The sequence below is a fragment of the Monodon monoceros genome, unplaced genomic scaffold (genome assembly GCF_005190385.1).
Source record: "Monodon monoceros isolate NGI ecotype Baffin Bay Population unplaced genomic scaffold, NGI_Narwhal_1 Super_Scaffold_12, whole genome shotgun sequence".
Classification (NCBI taxonomy): domain Eukaryota; kingdom Metazoa; phylum Chordata; class Mammalia; order Artiodactyla; family Monodontidae; genus Monodon; species Monodon monoceros.
Genome location: NW_021703768.1, coordinates 162,576,926 through 162,600,202, shown reverse-complemented (window position 1 = coordinate 162,600,202; position 23,277 = coordinate 162,576,926). Strand labels below are relative to the sequence as shown.

General features: G+C 52.0%; 1 protein-coding gene and 1 pseudogene across 7 annotated transcripts in view; both read left to right on the top strand.

The window, feature by feature from the left end:
• DNMT1 (DNA methyltransferase 1) overlaps window positions 1-13,445 on the top strand; it is a 42,636-nt gene extending 29,191 nt beyond the window's left edge. For 5 of the 7 annotated variants that reach the window (XM_029217264.1, XM_029217263.1, XM_029217267.1 and 2 more), the window contains 18 exons: window positions 116-263; window positions 1,676-1,791; window positions 1,984-2,188; window positions 2,265-2,398; window positions 3,394-3,567; window positions 5,398-5,619; window positions 6,508-6,700; window positions 7,411-7,495; window positions 7,697-7,825; window positions 7,975-8,257; window positions 8,555-8,696; window positions 9,275-9,441; window positions 9,914-10,091; window positions 10,785-10,980; window positions 11,279-11,442; window positions 11,601-11,717; window positions 12,542-12,632; window positions 13,101-13,445. In XM_029217264.1, the coding sequence (XP_029073097.1) occupies window positions 116-263; window positions 1,676-1,791; window positions 1,984-2,188; window positions 2,265-2,398; window positions 3,394-3,567; window positions 5,398-5,619; window positions 6,508-6,700; window positions 7,411-7,495; window positions 7,697-7,825; window positions 7,975-8,257; window positions 8,555-8,696; window positions 9,275-9,441; window positions 9,914-10,091; window positions 10,785-10,980; window positions 11,279-11,442; window positions 11,601-11,717; window positions 12,542-12,632; window positions 13,101-13,132 (2,776 nt within the window). In that variant the 3' untranslated portion in view covers window positions 13,133-13,445. Of the gene's footprint in view, window positions 1-115; window positions 264-1,675; window positions 1,792-1,983; window positions 2,189-2,264; window positions 2,399-3,393; window positions 3,568-5,397; window positions 5,620-6,507; window positions 6,701-7,410; window positions 7,496-7,696; window positions 7,826-7,974; window positions 8,258-8,421; window positions 8,697-9,274; window positions 9,442-9,913; window positions 10,092-10,784; window positions 10,981-11,278; window positions 11,443-11,600; window positions 11,718-12,541; window positions 12,638-13,100 lie in introns of those variants that run through there. The other 2 variants (XM_029217269.1, XR_003792714.1) reach the window with 2 other exon arrangements.
• An 8,473-nt stretch (window positions 13,446-21,918) lies between these two features.
• On the top strand, window positions 21,919-22,711 carry LOC114893052 (annotated as a pseudogene).
• Window positions 22,712-23,277: the final 566 nt, after the last annotated feature.

Sequence of the window (23,277 nt, the reverse complement as noted above, 5' to 3'; positions counted from 1 at the left end):
GGATCTTAGTTCCCCGACCAGGGATTGAACCCGGGCCCCAGCAGTGAGAGCGCAGAGTCCTAACCAGTGGTTTTACTTTTAAAGAGGACCTTGCTTATAGTAACCGACTCTGTAGGTGTCCCAACATGGCCATGAAGGAGGCAGATGACGACGAAGAAGTGGATGACAATATTCCAGAGATGCCGTCACCCAAAAAGATGCACCAGGGGAAGAAAAAGAAGCAGAACAAGGATCGGATCTTTTGGGTTGGAGAAGCTGTCAAGGTAATCCAGGAGCAGGCTCTCAGTCGTTTTAGCGCTGCCCTTCTGAGAAGCCGGTTGCCTCGTGGTCTCTCGCTGCCAGACGTCTTAAGCAGCCTGAGTCCTGCAGCTGAGAAACATGCCCGTTTGTCCCTGCCCATCTGTCCCGTGAGCGGAGCAGAGCTGACTGAGAGGCCGAGGCCTGTGGTCAAGCACCTGAAATGCATTTTTTTGCTTGTACGCCCAAGGACTCAGTTTTCCTCACACTCCAAAATGGGCTTTTTAAAACTATATATATTTATTTATTTAATTTATTTATTTTTGGCTGCGTTGGGTCTTCGTTTCTGTGTGCGGGCTTTCTCTAGTTGCAGCGAGCGGGGGCTACTCTTCGTTGTGGTACACAGGCTTCTCATTGTGGTGGCTTCTCTTTGTTGCGGGGCACGGGCTATAGGCGCATGGGCTCCAGTACAGGCTCAGTAGTCGTGGCTCTCGGGCTCTAGAGCATGGACTCAGTAGTCGTGGTGCACGGGCTTGGTTGCTCCACGGCATGTGGGATCTTCCCGGACCAGGGCTCGAACCCATGTCCCTTGCGTTGGCAGGAGGATTCTTAACCACCATGCCACCAGGGAAGTCCCCAAAATGGGCATTTGATACAGTTCTTGGGGTGTCAGTTTCCCCTTCCAAGCTTGTTTTGAAGAGAGCCTTCACAGTCCTCTCTGGCCTAGGAGTAGGTGTTTGGGGGCACTAGCAGACCGTCTCCCGGGGGTTCTGTGGTTACCTGCCTGTCTAAGGGTCAAATCCTTTACCAAAGCTGGAGAGTGAATGTCATCTCAGTGTTGTTCTCTCGATGTCCATAAGCCAAAGATGGTCAGTTCCCTCAACAAGCGTGAGGCCTACCCTGCTGGATGCTGCTCTAGGCCTAGGCATAACTAAGCCCCTGCCTGTGACACATGTACTGTCAGGAGGGCAGGGGGCAGGAAGGGTGCTGGGGCCACAGAGGCTTCTTGGTGGGGCAACATCTGAGCTGAGACCAAAAGGTTGGAGAGTAGCCAGTGCATGAAGGTCTGGGGAGTAACCAGAGCACAGGCCCTGAGGTGGGACCAGCTTTCCTTGTGGGAGAGAAAGAAGGAGGTCCGTGTGGCTAAGGGAGGTGTGGGGAGTGGGGTACGGTGCTATTACAATTGAATGCTAGAATCCCATTTGCTGCTGACACAAGAGGGCAGAGGTGGTGACAGAGGGATGTGAGCGGCCTTTGCTGCAGGCTTCCAGCCAAAGAAGTTGGGTGTTCTCTATAGTAGCCAGGCTGGTAGAGCTCACGGCTTCTTGGAGAAATTATTATGAGTGATACTTTCCTATAAAGTAACAGGAACTCGCAGGTCAAGCCTAGCACGGACCTTCAAACCCATCCTCACCTGAAATTAAGCTCTTGTTTTCAGACCGATGGGAAGAAGAGTTACTATAAGAAGGTATGCATCGACTCGGAAACCCTGGAAGTGGGGGACTGTGTTTCTGTTATTCCAGATGATTCTTCAAAACCACTGTATTTAGCAAGGTTTGTGTCCTTCCCTCTGCTTGACTTCAGCCCACACTTTCTGTTGAGTAAGTAGGAGGTGCCTATTTTGTAAGAATAGCAGCAGCTCTTTGCCCTATACTAAAACCAAAAAACACATGTCCCCCAAGGAGACTCGGTCCAGATCTGCCGGTCAAGTTAGAACTTCCTTCCTGCCCCCTCTTCCGGCTCCAGGGTCACGGCGCTGTGGGAGGACAGCAGCAACGGGCAGATGTTTCATGCCCACTGGTTCTGTGCTGGGACGGACACGGTCCTCGGGGCCACGTCGGACCCCCTGGAGCTGTTCCTGGTAGACGAATGTGAGGACATGCAGCTTTCATACATTCACAGCAAAGTGCAGGTCGTCTATAAAGCCCCGTCGGAAAACTGGGCCTTGGAGGTGAGTGCCTGGCGCCCCTCGTGTGCCCCTCCTCAATGCGTGGGGTCATCATGGCTGACGGCAGTCTCGTCCCTAGGGAGGCGTGGACCCTGAGGCCCTGATGTCGGAGGATGACGGAAAGACCTATTTCTACCAGCTTTGGTATGACCAAGACTACGCAAGATTTGAGTCCCCTCCAAAAACTCAGCCAGTGGAGGACAACAAGTACAAGTGAGTGCCGCGAGTGCGCTCCTGGGCCGCTCTGGTGGTGCTCGGGGACGCCATGCATCTGCATGAAGCCCTCGAGCTTTTCCCGTGCTTCTCTCTGCTGGGTTTGCTTTCCCCACGTCTTCTGATCGTCTTCCTCACCAACCAAAGAGCAGCCTGACTTGGTTGCAGTGGCTGTAAGTGTGTGGACAGCCTGGTGGGGAGTGACCCTCATGAGAAGCTGTCCCATCCAGGAACAGGATGTGTCTTTCTGGGTTCCTCAGTGTCTGTACCACAGATCTTGTGTCTTTTCTCATAAGTGAGATCTTTGATTCCATTTTATTGGAACTGGTGGGGGAATGCTTTTAGGGAGGCTTTTGCTTCTCATAAAGTGTCCAGTGCCCCACGTCTTCCTTTCTAACCTTGGTATCTCACTTGTTTTAACTGAAAGTGGCAGCCGGCACCTCCAGAGCGAGTGGTGTGTGACGACAGCAAGGCTGACAGGGCCGAGGCTCGGGGGGCTCGCTGCGATGCCTCTGGTGTTTCTCCAGTCAGCCTGGGGCTGCCTTTTGGCTTGATCTGTTTTTAAGGCAATCTCTAATTCTCCTTTTAAGGGTTTATTAATCAGAAATAATGTTGAATTTTACCAAGTACCTCTTCAGCCTTTAGAGATAATAGCGTGAACCTCCTCTGACGTTTTGAGTTCCTGTCTTTACCACTGTCTGCATTATCGCTCGTGGTGGATTCTTGACCATATTCTAGATTGTTTGTTAATGTCTTAGGAGCGACTACTCAAAAGTGCGGTTGGCTTGTCATTTTCCTGTTGTGTGTATCTCTGGGCTTTGGTCCCAACTAAGTGCTTTCAAAGTGTGAACATAAAAGTGCAGGAAAGCCAGTTCCTCCTAACATCTGTAAATCCTTCCTCTTGGTCACCAGAGTCTGGATTAAGCCAGTGGCAGCTGCTTGTAGTCACTACCAGCCACTTAAGGGCCTCTGGTTTCTGTCCTTCACTCCTTCAGGTTCTGTGCAAGCTGTGCACGTCTGGCTGAAATGAGGCAGAAGGAAATTCCCAGGGTCATGGAGCAGCTCGAGGACCTGGATGGCCGGGTCCTCTACAGCTTAGCCACCAAGAACGGCATCCAGTATCGAGTGGGCGATGGCGTGTACCTCCCCCCCGAGGCCTTCACCTTCAAGTGAGTGCCCCTTGCTGCAGTCAGGGCCAGGAGCTCTGGGCCAGTACACAGCTGGCTCCACAATGTCCCCCACCCCGCAGCCCAGTACCTGCTGCTGCCGAGCTGTCACAGTGTCATCTGCGGTGAGCAGACATTATCCAGCCTTCCAGTGCAGAGCGACTATAATTCTGTGGCAGTGAAGCTGTCTGTGAAAGAAGTCAGACAGAGAGCCCGCTGGCTAAGGGAGAGCATTAGGGTCAGTGGCGTGTTCCTGCCCAGCTGGTCATGGCAGAGACCCCCTCCCAGTTCCCATCTATCAGGTGGGGAGAGGAGTGCCTTGCCTGCCAGGCCCCTAAGGAATAAGTGAGTTAAAAGAAAATGGCTTATTAGCACAGCGCCTGGCCTAAAGTAAAGGCTGACTGTGAGTTACTTCTCGGTAAATGGGAATTGCATCAAAAGACTTCCGGGACTTCCCTGGTGGCGCACTGATTAAGAATCCACCTGCCAATATAGGGGACACGGGTTCGATCCCTGGTCCGGGAAGATCCCACATGCCGCAGAGCAACCAAGCCCGCATGCCACAACTACTGAGCCTGCGCTCTAGAGCCTGTGCTCCGCAACAAGAGAAGCCACCACAATGAGAAGCCCGCGCACCGCGACGAAGAGTAGCCCCCGCTTGCCGCAACTAGAGAAAGCCCACACAGCAACGAAGACCCAACGCAGCCAAAAATAAATAAAATTTAAAAAAAAGAGAGACTTCCACATCAGAGGATTGACGCTCTTCAGGGAATAATCAAAGCCACAGATATTGTCCACACTTGATCCATTCCTTGTTCGTTCTAAGAACTAGTGCGTGGTTGAATTTACAACCACCATTTTCTGAGCTTAGTCAGCTCAGTTTCCCGACTTGCAATTCCATTTTCCTCGAGTCCTAATTGGAACCCAGTCCCCAACCTCCATTCAGTCACCGTACATTACAAAACATCGGTCCTTCCAGGCCCGCACAGTGAGTGTGCATCACGCCCTTTAGCTCCAGTTTTTGGCCTCGAAGGGGAGGACTCCCTGTAGTGCTGTCTACCAGATGCTTCTGGCACAGCTGAAGTGAGAGCACAGGTGTTCAGAGACACCTTTGGAGCCCGTCAGACTTCAGGGGGTCTGATGGGAAGGCACAGCAGCTGCCTTCCTGAACTGCAGTCTTCAGAGTATGCAGCCCTGCAGTCTTGGCAGCTTGGCATCTGATTTGCTGGCCTGAGTTAGCCAGCACGTGGTCAGGCCAAATTCAGCTTGCCCAGACCACGAGTCTTCTCCCCATGCCTCTCCCGCATTGCCTCTGGGTCAATGCCTCAGTCAGGGTGTAGGCTATGCCATGGTAACAACTCTAAAATCACAGAAGTTTACTTCTTGCCTGTACTGTGTGGCCATTGTGGTTCAGGGGACTCGGACTGTTGTGTCACTCAGGGCCCTGGGCTGACGGAGCCCTGCCTTCTCAGGAGTCGGCAGTCAGAGGCGAGGGGAAGCACACTGGAGGCTCTCCTGGCGCTCAGAGCTCCCGCTCCAAGTGCTTGTGCGTCCCTGCTGCGCACACCTGTAGAGCTGAAGGAGCCACACGCCTGTCCTGAGGCTGAGAGCGGGGGGAACCTGAACAGCCTTAGCAACTATCCCCAGAGCACAGATGGAGAGTACCCATTTTAAAGTGTGGGTGAGATTTAGTCTCTAAATCTGGTCTAAGGGTACTTAGCTGCGTTAGTTTAAGGTGTTTGAATTTAAGTGGTTATTGTCACTGATCAGTCATGCTGAGACTGCTTTTTAAGGCTTCATGTTCAGTCACTCATAACAGTTGCTCCTCTGCAGCATTAAGCTGTCCAGTCCTGTGAAACGCCCGCGGAAGGAGCCTGTGGATGAAGCTCTGTATCCAGAACACTACCGGAAATACTCTGACTACATCAAAGGCAGCAACCTAGATGCCCCTGAGCCGTACCGTATTGGCCGCATCAAAGAGATCTTCTGCAGCAAGAAGAGCAACGGCAGGCCCAACGAGACGGATATCAAGATCAGAGTCAACAAGTTTTACAGGTCGGTGAAGCCTCTGCCCTTCAAGGGGCTCTGCCTGAGGCGGGGTGGTAACCGCACACACACAGTGGTGGTCTGAGAGTTGGGTGGAGGCATCTGTTCTTCCAAGTGTTTCTGATTACCTGGAGGGTACCGGAGATGACTACAGCTACATATCACAGCCCTCGCTTTCTCTCTTAAAGCTGCAGAGCTTTGTCCAAAAGAAATCCGTGAGCAGAAGTCCAGAGTGTGACAAAGACAGGCGTGGAATGTCCTGGGCTTTGCCTGAGGCGCCCTCAGAACCCTGAGTTCTGTCCGCGTGTTCTGTCTCAGAACACTGTCCGTGTTCCGCCCCCCTCCCCATTCCGCATCCCCCTGTTCTTCTCAGGCCCTCTTCCCTGCTCTGGGGTTTCTCTCTGTCCAATGTCTTGGCTTCACTCAGTCTTTTTCTGGGATCCTAATAATGGTTAGGAGATAACCTGAAACTAATCCATACAGATAGGTCTAAAGTTGCTCCATGTCTTAGCTAATGTACGTGGAAGAGTTTTTGAGGTCTTTGCAATAATCAGTTGAGTAATGAGAAAGAACAAGGAATCTGGCTGCTATAGGCGAATGAAGGCAGCTCTAGACATGCTTTCTAACAGGAGACCAGCAGCTGGTCTTAACACAGGACAAGTCTTTTGGGGCTACACTGGGGGCATAAAGAGCAAGCAAACCATTAGTTGAGTTCATGGCAAGGAACCCCACTTAGTCTGTGGTTAGTGCCAACTAAGGGGGTCAGTAATCAAGGTGACTTGCTGGGGGTGGGGAATGGTCTTTACCCACCGATCATCTGAGCACTGTCAGGAATGTGCCATTTAATTGCCTGTCAGCTCGAGGCAAAAGAACTAACAAAGACCCTCGCACTCACAGGCCGGAGAACACGCACAAGTCCACCCCGGCGAGTTACCACGCAGACATCAACCTGCTTTATTGGAGTGACGAGGAGGCTGTGGTGGACTTCAAGGCCGTGCAGGGCCGCTGCACCGTGGAGTACGGGGAGGACCTGCCCGAGTGCCTCCAGGACTTCTCCGCTGGTGGCCCCGACCGCTTCTACTTCCTTGAGGTGGGGCCCTGGGCTTACTGGAGGGAGGGCCTTGGGGTCAGACACAGCCCCCGAGAAAGCAGTTTATCCAGAGTACGAATCTGTGACATTCAAGTTGTTCTGGAATTTGACACTTTGGGCTTAAAACGAACCAGAATGTCACATTTGAGTGTCCTAAGGCAATAGCAATTTTTGAAGACTGTTGAGTGGCCTCTGCTGGCCTGGCCAGTGCCTGTGAGTTAGGGAAAGGTTCCTCTAGCCCTGGGAGGTGCAGCCCTGCCCCCAGTGCCTTCAGCCAGGGATCCGTGTCCAGGCCGGGGCCATATAGCCGAGCCTGTGGCCTGGTTATTGAGAGTAGAGCCAGCAGTTTGTTGGTTAAGCGAATCACCCTTAAATTGTTTGAGCATGGCTTTTCCGTGACAGGCATGTATCGTTCTAAGATAACCCATGTTTCCCCCAGGTTCCAGTGTGTACAGTCTAACTGTAACACTTGCCTATTTTTAGAATGAGTAGTCCAGGTACTTCAAATAGCAGGAATTTCGGCCATATAAAACGCGTGTATTAGTAGAATTTCCCCCTCACCTCTAATGTAATAAAACTCAAAGCACTTTTTGCTTATGGCCATGTTTAGGGAGAAATTAAGTAGATCTTATCAAATTAACTTAAATCGTATTTGTTAGAGAGGGGACTGGTGTTTCTCTTCCAGACTGTTGTGGTTCTTTCCTTCTCAGGCCTATAATGCCAAGAGCAAAAGCTTTGAAGATCCTCCAAACCATGCCCGTAGCCCTGGAAATAAAGGGAAAGGGAAGGGAAAAGGTATGTCGTTACTCCACGGGCTTCTTTTCAAGTCCGTCTCCCGTAACTCGATTCTCGTGAATCAGTCAGTATAAAAGAGCAGCCTCTGACGTTACCTCGCTCTGCTGCCGCCAACTCAAAATGAGGCCGTCTCTGAATCACCAGGGTGTTTGAAGAGAGCACGCTAGGGCCCTGATCTGACTTGGGGCCTGTCTCCCGCAGGGAAAAGCAGGACAAAGTCGCAAAGCTCTGAGCCGAGCGAACTGGAGACGGAAATCAAGCTGCCGAAGCTGCGGACCCTGGATGTGTTTTCTGGCTGTGGGGGTTTGTCGGAAGGGTTCCACCAAGCAGGTAGGCTCCGGGTTTCTCTCCACACAGCTGCAAAAACCGGACCGGGCGTGTTCTGCCTGGAAGACCTTTCTGGCTCTGGTCACAGTTCTGGCTAAAGAGTCTCATGCTACAGGGGGTTCGCAGCTCATCTTTGTCCTTGTGTCCCCCAGGCATCTCGGAAACGCTGTGGGCCATCGAGATGTGGGACCCCGCGGCCCAGGCGTTCCGGCTGAACAATCCCGGGTCCACGGTGTTCACAGAGGACTGCAACGTCCTGCTGAAGCTGGTCATGGCCGGGGAGGTGACCAACTCCCGCGGCCAGAAGCTGCCGCAGAAGGGAGACGTGGAGATGCTGTGTGGCGGGCCTCCTTGCCAAGGCTTTAGCGGCATGAACCGCTTCAACTCTCGAACCTACTCTAAGTTCAAGAACTCCCTGGTGGTCTCCTTCCTCAGGTAAACGGGCTAGAATTCCCTCTGCGTGCGGTGCTGCCCCAGGGTGACTAGACGGCCGGTCCCGGGGCTGCGCCGCAGGCGTGCCAGGGCCGAGCAGTAACTGCTTTAGCCTTCGCACCTGCTGAAGGCGGTGTGCTGAGTGAGACGCCGGTCTTTGCCTTCAGGAAGTTCACGGCTGCCCCTCCGCTAGGGAGAGACCTTGAGAGTTGGCAGGTGCGTCTTGACAAACGTCAAGCATTTGGGAGTGGCTTCTGGCAGAGTAGGTCTCCTCCTCTCTCGTCTCTCCCGCCTCCACAGCTACTGCGACTACTACCGGCCCAGGTACTTCCTCCTGGAGAATGTCAGGAACTTCGTCTCCTTCAAGCGCTCCATGGTCCTGAAGCTCACGCTCCGCTGCCTGGTCCGCATGGGCTACCAGTGCACCTTCGGCGTGTTGCAGGTAGGCCCCCCGGGCAGGGGCAGACGTGTGTGGCCGGAGAAAGGGCCGAGCAGTCCCTGGACAGCAGCAAGCTGTCTCAAACTGAAAGTAGAGCTCAGAGGGACAGGCCACAGTGCGGTAACCTGCAGTGCGGGCGAGGGTTGGGGAGGTGGCTGCCGGGCCCCCCTCCCATTCAGCTTCCATAGTGTGTCGGCCTCACTGATCAACCTTGCTGGCAGCCGTGTTCTTTCCCTTGTGGCCGTGGGCTGCCAGGCAGGTGGCACGGCTCCCAGTGTCTCCTCTGGCCGCTCTTCTCCCCAAGTGCTCCTTCATGTGCTGTTTAAAGAGCTGGCTGGGATCGCCAGCAGGGTTCACTCCCATCTTCTCCAGGGGCTACCGGCCACCTCCTGGGATCTTTCGTCCTCTTCTCCGGTCCCACCTCCTGTTAGGCATGAGCCCGTGGGTTAACTAGGGGCTCTCGGGTGAGCTCCACACCAGCCAGACGCCCCAGAAAGTCAGGTGCTGCGGACCCCAGCCCTTCGCCCAGCTGCTCGGAGGTGCCCACTGACCATGTGTGTGTCTGGCCCTCTCCCACGCAGGCTGGTCAGTACGGCGTGGCCCAGACGCGGAGGCGGGCCATCATCCTGGCCGCAGCCCCCGGAGAGCAGCTCCCTCTGTTCCCGGAGCCGCTGCACGTGTTCGCGCCCCGGGCCTGCCAGCTGAGTGTCGTAGTCGACGACAAGAAGTTTGTCAGCAACATCACCAGGTAGGAGCACCCCCGGCCAGCCCGCTGTCCTGGCGCTTGTGAGCCTTCCCCGGCGAGGCCTGGTGCGGGTGGACCTCTGTGAAGAGGCCCGAGCCGAGGAGACAGTGTTAGCGAGGGCAGACAGCGCCGCGTCCAGCCTGCCCTGCGAACGCTCTGCCACCTCTGCTCTCGTTCTGACCCCGAGTGCCCTCTGTCCAGGGCAGTGGCCAGAAGCCTGGCCGCAGTCACGTGCAGAGCCCACACTATAGCCTGTCCCCTTTTCCGATGGGGTCTGAGAAGAATGCTGCCCCTGTGACCTCGGGCGGCCCTTTGACCCCGAGCCGTCCTTTGACCCCGAGCGGTCCTTTGACCCCGAGCCGGGTTGCCTTCTCTGGAGAAGACGGTGCCAGCAGTCGGGGGATGGCAGTTGTGACTCACACACATGATAGCTGTGTGTGTCCCCAGAGGTGCCACAATCTGTGCTCTGTTGCAGGTTGAGCTCGGGTCCGTTCCGAACCATCACTGTGCGGGACACGATGTCCGACCTTCCCGAGATTCGGAACGGAGCTTCGGCTCAGGAGATCTCGTACAACGGGGAGCCTCAGTCCTGGTTCCAGAGGCAGCTCCGGGGCTCGCAGTACCAGCCCATCCTCAGGGACCACATCTGTAAGGTAACGTCACCTCCATAAAGCGGGGCCTCCTCCCAGGCGGCCTCCCAGGAACAGCTCTGTGGTTGGAGCCCAGCCAGGGCTTGCGGGGGAAGTGGGGTCTGATCTCGGCCCCCTTCCAGCTCCTTCTGCTCTTGGCCCCTAACCCAAACTCCGCTACGTCAGCCGGCCCCCAGCCTCACATCTCACTGCCTCCTGCTTCTCCTTGCACCCCACCCCCGCCCCAGTACATGGTCCTGGAAAGTATCAATCAGAGCTTATACTCTGCCTAGAATCGGGCTAGAATGGTGTGTCTGGCCATCGTCTCCTATGACTGGTCTTGTTTCTCAGCACCGCTGTTCTCTGGGTATCTCCCAAACGTACCAAACCCCAGCTCTCTCCGCCGCTGGCTCCTCCTGTCCTGCAGGGCTCAGCTCCGACCGACGTCACCTCCTCAGTAGCCCCGCGCTTGCCCGAAGCCATCCCTTCACCCGTTCCCCCGTCGTTCACATCCCTGCTCTGGTGTCTTCATGGCATGTGTGTAACCCCCAGGTTGTCGATTGGGGTCACTGCTTGTCTCCCACAGTGGGATACAAGCCCCTTGGGGTCCTGGTCACCGTGGTATGCCCAGTGCCCAGTACTATGGCGCCCAGCCCACTGCATGTGGTCAGGTGCTCCCTGAGCTCGGCGACAGCTGGGCCTGCTGTGCTCTTCCAGGACATGAGCGCATTGGTGGCTGCTCGCATGCGGCACATCCCTCTAGCCCCGGGCTCAGACTGGCGTGACCTGCCAAACATCGAGGTGCGGCTCTCTGATGGCACTTTGGCCAGGAAGCTGCGGTACAACTACCACGACAAGAAGAACGGCTGCAGCAGTGCCGGGGCTCTCCGCGGGGTCTGCTCCTGCGTGGAAGGTTTGTGCCCTGGCCTCCAGGTGTGGCTTCCTCAAGTTTAGTGTGAAGCCCCAGCCCCCTTAGGCTCTGCAGCGGGGCGGTGGGCTCAGGGTTTCTCAGCAGGAGATGCCGGGGCTGCCACGCAGGAACCCAGCAGCCCTGGGTGGGGTGCAGACTCGCCAAGCCTGGGTGTCCCTGCTGCGCACGGCTGCTGAGGACAGGGTCCGTGATGAAGCTCTGCCTGGCAAACGGGGACTGTCGGCTGCTGTATCATCCCGTTCCGTCAGCACAGCCCCATCGCAGCCCTCTCTTCCAACAGGCAAAGCCTGTGACCCTGCGGCCAGACAGTTCAACACCCTCATTCCCTGGTGCCTGCCCCACACCGGGAACAGGCACAACCACTGGGCCGGCCTCTACGGACGGCTCGAGTGGGACGGCTTCTTCAGCACGACTGTCACCAACCCCGAGCCAATGGGCAAGCAGGTAGGTCTGAGGGCCACTTGGGCCTGGGCGGGGACGGAGGCATGGGCTTCGCGGCTGGGCCGGCCCTCCTCGCCGCCTCCTGCCTCTGCGCCCCGACTCGGGGTGGGCTTCCCGTGGCCCCGTCTCCTTCCCACCCACATCGCACCTCTTGCCCCCAGGGCCGCGTGCTCCACCCAGAGCAGCACCGCGTCGTGAGTGTGCGGGAGTGCGCCCGCTCTCAGGGCTTCCCCGACACCTACCGGCTGTTCGGCAACATCCTGGACAAGCACCGGCAGGTCAGTGGAGCGGAGTCGGCCCGGGTCTCCTCCCCGCTGAGGGGGGGCGAGCGGCACCACGCAAGAAGCGGCCCTGGCCGGAGGGAGACCAGGGGGTTGGGGGTCGGTGGGGAGCTTGACTCGCAGTCATTTCCTAGGGGACGCTGAGTCCCCAGAGCTGGGGGCTGACTGGCCTCAGCACTCCCACGAGGGGGTGGTCAGGAAGGAGGGACCCTGTCCCCGGGGCCCAGGGCGCTGCTGGGTCAGGCGGAGTCGCCAAGTGTGTCGGGTGCCGTGGACAGCTGAGGCACATTTCGCCCAAAGGAAAGTTCCAGCGCATTGCAGAGAGCAGACGAAATACCCGGTGGTGAAAATTCACTGTTGCTAAGGGTTGAAACGAACCAATAATTCCTCCTGTTTCTCAGAGTGTTCCGTTTGGCTGTTAATGAAATGTATTTCCAAGGAGTGCAGGCATGTGGCTGAAAAGGCCAGCAGTGCCTGGGGGTTACAGCGAGACCCTCCCATTTCACCCCTCTCACCCCTCTCAGCCATCCTGTGCTCTGGGAGCAGAGCTCTCAGCTGGTAGTGAAACATAGTAGCTTCCATATCCAGATTCTAAGATTTTCTAAAGCCCTTTAAAGGCCCCCTTCTCTGAGTGGTGCTTGACCTGCTGGTGTTTGGGGCGGGAGGGTGGGCTGGGTGGAGGGTCTGAGTGCCATCCTGAGGGAAGGGCTTTGGAGGCCTGTGTGAGCCTGAGACCGGGGGCCCAGTGCCCGTGTCCGAGTGGAGGCTAGCGCTGACTCCAGCCGTGCCGAACCACATGTCGCCCTCTTTCCCTCCTGCAGGTGGGTAACGCTGTGCCACCGCCACTGGCCAAAGCCATCGGCTTGGAGATCAAGCGCTGTATGATGGTCAGAGCGCGAGAGAGCACCTCAGGTATGGTAGGGAGTGGTGGGGACAGAAGCAGGGGTTTGGCTTTAGGCTCTGAGACTGGGGCGAGTCACCCACCCTCCCTGGTGGCCTTGCGTCTCTCAGGGTTGCTCTGAGATGAGTGAGCGTGTGGGTAAGCGCGGAGCACTGGGGCCCGGCACGCAGTGGACGAGTGGTCAGATGTCAGGGTGCTTGGCTCTGTCCTGCTAAGTGAGTCTGGGTCGGCTGCGCCCGCCTCAGACACTAGCCCATAACGCAGGTGGTCTGGAAACCTTTAGGGAGCACCTGAGCAGTGTTCAGTCTCTGAATGCTGGTGCAGAGCAGCTGCTGCAGGTTCTTATGAGGTGGTCCTTTTAGTGTCAATGCCTGGGCATTAACGTAGTTCCTGGTCCACGTACCTGATGTGCTTGCCTATTGCTTCGTGTAACATTACATACGTTCCCTGCAGTGACTCTCCCTTTTATATCTCTTCAGTTAAGATCAAGGAGGAGACTGCTAAGGACTAGTTCTGCCCTCCAATCGCCTTTGTTTCTGGCACCGGAGATCCCCAACGTGCACTGATATTGTTGTATTTTTAACATGTCAATCTGTCAGTTCAGATGTGTTGTACACGGTGTTTGTGGCCTTGGCTGACATGAAGCTCTTTTGTGAGATTTGCTTATCGACTAATTTGACTTAGTGATGAAACTGTGCAGTACTTTGTCCGTTCTGGATTTTAAAAGTTTTTTATTATGCATTATATCAAATTTACCACTGTATGAGTGGAAATTAAGACTTTATGTAGTTTTTATATGTTGTAATATTTCTTCAAATAAATCTCTCCTATAAATCACCCTGGGTGATGACTCCTGATTTGCCAGGGACTTCTGGCCGCCTCTCAGCTGAGGCTGGATGAGAGTGGACTCCTCAGGGTCGCAGGTGACCCCGCGGAGGCCTCGTCTGAAGTTAGACGTCCCACGCCTGTTTGGGGTGGGGGTGGTGGCTCAGTTCTGGCCAATACGATGCAAGTGGAACTTGCTGGTGCGGTTTCCCAGAACGCCCTTTAAAGGAAGAATCTTGGACTCCCCGTGGCCTTGTAGCCCCGGGCTGTGATGCCTGGCAAGGCAGCAACTGTCCTGTGACCGTGAGGCCAGAAGCCCCATGCAACGGATGGTGGAACAAAAAGAGTCACTCGTAGCCCTGGCCTGCCACCCCCAGGCAGAGCCCTTATTTGTTTAAGCATCTGGGAGGTGGGCTTTCCATACTTTCACCCTGACTCAGTCCTACTGAATTCTGAGATGAACGACCCTTTTCTTTGATTTGTCTTTGGGAAAAGACCTGCTATAAAATGACGACAAAGCAGAAGCAGACAAAGACATGTGAGTCACCAGCACACACAACCCAAAGGGCCGCTGTTAGGATGTCAAGTAACACCTGCCCCACCACCTCTACGTGTGCTTTTAGGAAAGCACTTGGTGGCACCTCAACTGTAACTGTCCATGTAAGTCACGGTTGCCTTAATCATAAGACTAAGGGACTAGGACTTCCCTGGTGGCGCAGTGGTTAAGAATCCACCTGCCAGTGCAGGGGACACGGGTTTGATCCCTGGTCCGGGAAGATCCCACATAACGCAGAGCAACTAAGCCCGTGCGCCACAACTACTGAGCCTGCGCTCTAGAGCCCGAAAGCCACAACTACTGAGCCCTCGTGCCACAACTACTGAAGCCCGCGCACCTAGAGCCTGTGCTCCGCAACAACAGAAGCCACGGCAATGAGAAGCCTGCGCTCGCCGCCACTAGAGAAAGCCACGTGCAGCAACAAAGACCCAACGCAGCCAAATCAATCAATCTTAAAAAAAAAAAGACCAAGGGACTAGAGATAATTCAAATGTAAAATTTAAGCTCCTTCATGGTAATTAAGATGTTCCCTCTTCTCTTGTAAGCGACACTGCACTGAACATCCTTGTATGGACTCTTCCATTGTATCCTTTAAGGAAATATGTAGAGAGCTTCCTGGATCACTGAGTATAAATGTTTTCATATTTCCCTTTCAGGTCATGTGGCTGACCTACCCCCCTGGAGAGGTTTTAATGCTTCTCCCACCAACAGTGCCACCTGGACTTTACCCTGCCCTGGCTTTTGCCTCTTTGATCCTTGTCAATGGAATAGTGAGTCTTGTTAGCAAATTTTTTTTTTTTTTTGGCCATGTGCATGGCTTGCAGAATTAGTTCCCCAATCAGGGACTGAACCCTGGCCCTCGGCAGTGAAAGCACCTGAACCCTGGCCCTCGGCAGTGAAAGCGCGTGGGGTCCTAACCACTGGAACACCAGGGAATTCCCTTGTTAGCGTTTTTTAGGAGTGATTCAACACTCCCAAGTGTCTGGTGGCCACTGGAATTTGTTCCTTATCTCCGTGGTGACACATGCTGTAACCTTCGTCCTTGCTAGGGGCTGTCCCCTGCTTGTGTTACTTTCATCTTGAGTCATCCTATCTTTGCTGTAAAGAGACTTTATTTTTAGGGATTAGATTTATATTTGTCTGCACTTCTATTTTTTTAGAGCCTATTCAGAAAGGCCTTCCCTAGCCCTAAATCAAACTAGTGTTTTCTTCCATTATTTCTATGACATCTTAACATATGAATCATTTTTATGTGGCGGGAAATTGACATCTCAACTTATTTTTTCAACAGGTAACGAACGCACATGGTAAACACAACAGCTCGACATGGTAAAGTTCCCGTCAGACTTTATTTTTTAGCTATATGTTCTGCTTTTTTAAGCTAAAAACGCATGAAAAAGTATATCGTGAGTACAGTGAAAAGTATGCTAAGTCTTCATTCCCAGGCCCCCTGACCAAGACACCAAATCCTTGTCTTTCCAAAGTCCTTCTGTGCCCGAATGCAGGTGTGTGTGTCTATCTTTGCTACAAATAAATGGTGGCATCGATTATAAGCGCTTTGCACTTTGAAGGTTGTTCTACCTAGGAGTGTCTCACTGGATTCCTATTGTAAACTGAGGTCTAATATGAAATGCACACGTCCTGGGTGTGCAGCAGTTTATTCCGGTAAATGAATCAGTCTGAGGACCGACATCCTTCTCAGACTATAGAATGTTTCCATCACCCCAGAAGTCCCCTGTGTCCCTTCCCAGTTCAGTATCCCCCTTTGCCACCACCACCAGGCAACCTCTGGTCCACGTCCATCTTCATGGATGACTTTCACCTGTTGGTGCAGTGTGGGCTTCTCTGTGTGGCTGCTTTCACTCAGCCTAATGGTTTTGAGATTCACCCATGTTGCTAATGTATCATCGGTAGTTGGTCCCTCCTTCTCACTATGCAGAAGGAATGCCCTTATTTTAAACCTCATCAGTCTGTGTTTTAAAGTCTTCATATAGATATTACAAGTTTCTTAACTCAATTCCTAGGTATTTAATCCTTTTATTACTAATGTATGCAGGATGTTATTTTCCAAACAGTGGTCCTTTGCCTACAGAAAGATTATCGACTTTGGATTTTCTATATATATATATATATATATATATATATATATTGTGTGTGTGTGTGTGTGTGTGTGTGTGTGGTACGCGGGCGTCTCACTGTTGCGGCCTCTCCCGTTGTGGAGCACAGGCTCCAGACGCGCAGTCTCAGCGGCCATGGCTCACGGGCCTAGCCGCTCCGCGGCATGTGGGATCTTCCCAGACTGGGGCACGAACCCGCATCCCCTGCATCGGCAGGCAGACTCTCAACCACTGCGCCACCAGGGGAGCCCTATATATATATTTTTTAACTTAGCCAACTTACTGAATTCCATCATTTTTGTGATACTTTTCCAGTTGAGGTCATCGTTTCAGGTATTCAGTATGCTACCAGGAAAAATCTGAGGAGCACGTTAGCATAAAGAGTGGAAACAGTGTTCTGTGGCTCAGCCCTTGGGTCTCAGCTGGGTGGTGGGCTGTCCCTCAGGGGTGTAGTTCCAGGGGTGGCCCAGGGTATACCTGCCTGTGAGGTATACCCACCGCCATGCACCCCGAGCTCGCTGGCCTGAGCCAGGCTTGTGGACCTAGGGGGCGCTGCTGTGCTTGGGCGGGCCAGAGTGAGGGGACACCGCTGCCAGCAGGTAGCTCCTGCCACCCTGGCCAACTGGCAGGGAAATTGTTCCTTCCATCAGGGTGGAAGTTGAGCCTTCCCTGGGGAGAATAGTGATTGTAGTAGATTGGCGTACATGTACTCTATTTTTGTAAATTGAAGTATAGCTGATTTACAATGTTGTGTTAATTACTACTGTACAGCAAAGTGACTCAGTTATACATTTATATACGTTCTTTTTTTATATATTCTTTTCCCTTATGGCTTATCAAAGGATATTGAATATAGTTCTCTGTGCTATACGGTAGGACCTTGTTGTTCATCCAATCTATATATAAAAGCTTCCATCTGCTAACCCCAGCTACCCACTCCATCCCTCCCCCAACCCCCTCCTCTTGGAGACCACAAGTCTGTTCTCTATGTCATGTCTGTGAGTCTGTTTCTATTTCGTAGATAGGTTCATTTGTGTCATATTTTAGATTCCACATATAAGTGATATCATATGGTATTTGTCTTTCTGATTTATTTCACTTAGCATGATAATCTCTAGTTGCATCCATGTTGCTGCAAATGGCATTATTTTGTTCTTACTTATAGCCGAGTAATATTCCATTGTATATATGTACCACATCTTCTTTATCCGTTCATCTGTTGATGGACGTTTAGGTGAATAGTGACATTTATTGTGAATAGTGCTGCAATGAACATAGGGGTGGATGTATCTTTTTGAATTAGAGTTTTGTCTGGATATATGCCCAGGATTGCTGGATCATATGATAATTTTTTTTAAAGATTTTTTTGATGTGGACCATTTTTAAAGTCTTTACTGAATTTGTTACAATATTGTTTTTGTTTTATGTTTTGTTTTTTTGGCCACAAGGCATGTGGGATCTTAGTTCCCTGACCAGGGAACGAACCCACACCCCCTGCATTGGAAGGTGAAGTCTTAACCACTGGACCTCCAGGGAAGTCCCAAATTGTAAGTAACCCCCGAGGTAATTCTATGTTTAGTTTTCTGAGGAACCTCCATACTGTCTTCCACGGTGGCTGCGGATTGGCATACATTTAATCAATGGAAATCCACTGGTGCTCAAAACCTCATTACCGGACTTCCCTGGTGGTGCAGCGGTTAAGAATCCACCTGCCAGTGCAGGGCACACGTGTTCGACCCTGGTCTGGGAAGATCCCACATGCCATGGGGCAACTAAGCCCGTGCACCACAACTACTGAGCCTGCGCTCTAGAGCCCGCAAGCCACAACTAGTGAGCCCACGTGCCACAACTACTGAAGCCCGCGCACCTAGAACTTGTGCTCCGCAACAAGAGAAGCCACGCAATGAGAAGCACGTGCACCGCAACGAAGAGTAGCCCCCGCTCGCCTCAACTAGAGAAAGCCCGTGCACAGCAATGAAGACCCAGCACAGCCAAAAATAAATAAACAAAATTAACAAACAAACACACACAAAAAAACCTCATTACCATTTGAGGTGACTATTCACAAATGCCCCCTTTTTTTTTTCGGCCACACAAGCACGGCTTGTGGGATCTTAGTTCCCTGACCAGGGATCGAACCCGGGCCCCAGCAGTGAAAGCACTGAGTCCTAATCACTGGACTGCCAGGGAATTCTCAGAAGTTCCTTCCTTTTTTTTTTTTTAAATAGTTTTTAAAATAATTTTTTAAATAAATTTATTTGTTTATTTTTGGCTGCGTTGGGTCTTCATTGCTGTGCGTGGGCTTTCTCTAGTTGCGGTGAGTGGGGGCTGCTCTTCATTGAGGTGAATGGGCTTCTCACTGCAGTGGCTTCTCTTGCTGCGGAGCACAGGCTCTAGGCGCGCGGGATTCAGTTAGTTGTGGCTTGTGGGCTCTAGAGTGCAGGCTCAGCAGTTGTGGTGCATGGGCTTAGTTGCTCTGTGGCATGTGGGATCTTCCAGGACCAGGGCTCGAACCTGTGTCTGCTGAACTGGCAGCTGGATTCTTAACCACTGCGTCACCAGGGAAGTCCCTCGTTTTTAAAACTGAATAGTATTCCATTGGATGGATGGACCACATTTTGTTCATTCATCCATTGATGGACTCTGTGGTTGCTTCCACCTTTTGGCTAGTGTGAATCATGCTGCTATGAATGTGGATGTACAAATATCTGTTTGAGACCCCTCCCCCCCTTTTTTTTTTAATCTTTTGGCCATGCCACATGGCATGTGGGATCTTAGTTCCCCGACCAGGGATCGAACCCGTGCCACCTGCAATGGAAGCGTGGAGTCTTAACCACTGGACTGCCAGGGAAGTCCTGAGACCACACTTGCAATTCCCAGTAGAATTGCTGGGTCGTATTTCTATTCTACAGTAATTCTATTTCTAATTTTTTGTGGACCTGTCATACTGTTTTCCACAACAGAAGGGGTTTTTTTGGGGTCTTTTTTAAAATGAAATAAATATTCAAGGCACAGCGGAAGCCCATTTGTGTGCCTCTTGGATCCCCGTCTGCTACTTCCCCAGACACAACCACTATGAAAGTGTTGGTCTGTCTCCTTCCTGTCTGTGTTTTCCGACAGTTATCTCATGTCCCTAAACTCAGTTATTCTCTGTGTGTTCAGAAACATTAGGTTAATCTATTCTACCACACATATCTATCTGCAACCTGCTTTTCTCCCTCAAGCATGTTTGCAGTTTTTAAAAAGCAAGCTATAGAAAAAAAGACACTGAATCCCACGACTGCCAAAATGAATGGTCAGCACTTGTTTCCTCTTTTTGTGTCATGAGGAAGCCTTTCTAACACCCCATCATCACCACAGTGACCATGATCACGCACATGTGTAATGTGCCTGTCAGCTTTGTCCACACTGACATGCAGTCGTTTGCAACTACTAATCAAAAACTTACACAGAGGGCTTCCCTGGTGGCGCAGTGGTTGGGAGTCCGCCTGCTGATGCAGGGGACACGAGTTCGTGCCCCGGTCCGGGAGGATCCCACATGCCGCGGAGCGGCTGGGCCCGTGGGCCATGGCTGCTGGGCCTGCGTGTCCAGAGCCTGTGCTCTGCAGCGGGAGAGGCCACAGCGGTGAGAGGCCTGCATACCGCAAAAAAAAAAAAAAAAAAAAAAACTTACACAGACATCGTCACACAACCACTGATCTACTGCTGACTATTTCAGTCCTGGTTCCGGGGCTGGGCATGCACGTAGCAATAAGACAGACCAATGCCGCCCCTGTCTGTCTCAAGAACAAGACAGGCAGGCAAACTCCACAATGAACAAGGGGATTTGAAAGAGTGAGAACTGCTACAATCAAAATAAATCAGAGAATCGGGATGGAGTGACTCTGATGTTTGCTTTGTTCCTCTCCAGATTTTATTAAAATGCACAGATCTTACATGTGCACCTGGATCTTTCTAAAGGATCTGACCCTTTTTTTTTAAGGGTAGCTGGAGTTTTTACGTGTGTATTTGTCTGTGTCATCAACCGCCCAGATCAAGATGCAGAAAATTCCCATCACCTTCCTGGAACCCCTCTCAAGTGGGTCCCACCCCCATTAAGAGATGGTCACAGTTCTGATTTCTGTTACTAAGCATTAGTTTCACCTATTTGAGAATTTCACACCAATGGAATCATATGGTATCTATTCTTTTGTGTCTGTGACATGCATCCGTGTCACCGTGCATCAATGTCATTTGCCCCTCTTTATTGCTACGTGGTACTCCATTGTAGAGATGGAACACAGCTTTTTGTCCATTTGTTGATGGACTTTTGAGTTGTCTGATGACCTGAACTGTGTCCCCCCGAAATTCATACGTTGAAGCCCTAACCCCCAGTACCTTCGAATGTGAGTGTATTTGGAGATAGAGTCTTTAAAGAAGTGATTGAATTAAAATGAGGTCATTAGGATTTGCAGCAGCGTGGATGGACCTAGAGATTATCATACTAAGTGAAGAAAGAGAAGTACCATAAGGTATCACTTACATGTGGGATCCAAACTGTGATACAAATGAACTTACGAAACAAAAACAGATTCACGGATATAGAACACAAATTTATGGTTACCAAAGGGGAAAGGGGGTAGGGGAGGGATAAATTAGGAGTTTGGGATTAGCAGATACAAAGTACTATATATAAAATAGATACAACAGGGAACTATATTCAATATCCTATAATAAACCATATTATAGGATATAATAAAACCTCCCTCCCTCCCTGTCTCTCCCTCTCCGGGAGGGAGGGAGGGAGAGGGAGAGACAGAGGGAGGCAGGAGAGGGAGGGACAGAGAGGGAGGGAGGAGAGGAAGCAGGGAGAAATCAGAGAAAGAACACACCATCTACATTTCTGTCAAATGACACCGGGGATCCTTACACAACCAGGAGAAAATAACACAGCGAGGCTCTTTCTCAGCTGGAACTGGAACTGCAGACGGGGCCAAACAGCACCAGGCTGGCCACACATGTCCAGCCGCCGCCCCAGCCCTGTGAGACCGGTCACCGGGGCTCTGAATGTCTGTTCCAGGGAGCTGGGGTTCACCCTCTCGCCCGGGAGGCCGGGCCATGACAGCAGGGCCCCTGGACTCGACACAGGGGGAAAAGCAGCCCCACAGGACAGCTTGTGCGAGCAGATTCAGCCGCCAGATTCCAGAGGCCCGGGATCACCCTGTGGCCCGTGAAACCCAGGAGCCACGTGGGTCTTGCTGCCCGGGACAGCGGCTTGGGGAACAGAAGTTAGGGCAGCAGAAGTTGGCGTGATGGACCTGAAGCATCTGCCTGGGTCGGCGTGCATCCGTGGCTGTCCCCGAAATCTAGCTGCCCAGAGGCAAACGAGGTGTCACATCTTATGCAGCAGCCTGTCACACAGAACCGGCGAGGATGCTCAAGCCCCGTCTGAACCCCGGGCAGAGCTCACAGGCCGATGCCCACCTGGCCTGGAGTTTGCAAAACTGTCCACGGGGGCAAGATGGAAGCAAGTTTGTAAAAGGCTGAGGACCCGATCAACTGGGAAGGAGACAGGAACTAAACGCAATGCCTGAGGCCTGGCTCGAGCCAGATGGGGCCAGAAACATAAAGACTGCCATGGCGGGGGTGGGGTGGGGGGACTTCCCTGGTGGTGCAGTGGTTAAGAATCCGCCTGCCAGGCCATTTCATGGACGACGGGTGTGAGAGAGCATCTGCGGGTGCCAGGCGGGAGGGGACCGGGAAGACCCCGCCAGGGGTGTGTGGATTTGAGCCTCTGCATTTCTAACCCGAGATCTCAAAATGCATCGTGATTCCTGTCCATTGGAGTGTAAAGTTTATGTAGGGAATCTTGGAAACGATGGTAACAAGACCGAATTAGAACGAGCTGTAGGCTATTATGGACCACTCCGAAGTGTGTGGGTAGCTAGATACCCTACCGACTTCACTTTAGTTGAATTTGAAGATCCCCCAGATGCAGCCGATGCTGTCCGAGAACAAGATGGGAGAACATTACGTGGCTGCCTATTAAGAGTGGACCTGTCGAATGCGGAAAAGAGAAGTCGAAATCGTGGCCGCCTCCTTCTTGGGGTCGTCGCCCTCGATGTGATTATCAGAGGATTCCTCCATCTCGCCACAGATCTCCAAGACGGAGAAGCTTCTCCTGCAGCCGGAGCAGGTCCCTTTCTAGAGATAGGAGAAGAGAGAGATCACTGTCCTGGGAGAGAAATCACAAGCTGTCCCGATCTTTCTCTAGGTCTCCTAGCCGATCCAGGTCAAATGAAAGGAAATAGAAGACCACTTTGCAAGAGGAGTGGTGCACAGGAAATAACTTCATTTGACAGGAGTATGTACAGAAAATTCAAGTTTCGTTTGAGACTTCCGAAGCTTGGTGCACTTTTAAAATGTTTTAGCTGTTCACATTTGTTTGTCTCTTGGAACAGTGACACATAAAGGTGTAATTCTCTATGGTTTGAAATGGATCATATGAGGCATGTAATATGAAGAATTGTTTCTTTACAATGTTCCCTTAAGCAAAATTGAATTTGCTTTGAATTTTTGGTCTTGCCTAGACTGATAATAAAACTCTAACTCCTGCCCAGCTCAAGTGTGATGTTTAATATGATGGAAACAAAACTGGCAAACATTGAAAAGACTTTCTGTAGCTGGGATATGGTATGCAGCTGTAGTTAAGCAAGCAGTCTTTAAAAGGTGCTGTGAACACAAGCCAGCAGGTAGAAATGAAAGCCGCACCCTTACCTTAGATTAGAGGTTTAAGAATTCCACTAGTCTTCACACTGGACAAGAGGTTGTCCAGTGAGTTTAGAATCTAAGAAGTTTCAAGGAAGTTAGTTTACCTTTGAGTTAGGTCATAAGTCCCCTCTGTGATTGCTGTACGTGAATACATAGCTCTTTGTAATATTATTTGGAAATTTGAGACTATTCAAGATACCAATGTCCTGCCCGTTTAAGGGTCCATTGTAGAGCTGAACTTTTGAGTTACTGTGCAAGATTTTTTTTTTTTCATGCTGTCATTTGTAACATGTTGTGTGAGAATCCTTGGGATTAATGTTTTGGTTACAAAAAACAAACAAAAAAAAGAATCCTCCTGCCAATGCAGGGGACAGGGTCTTGAGCCCTGGTCCGGGAAGATCCCACGTG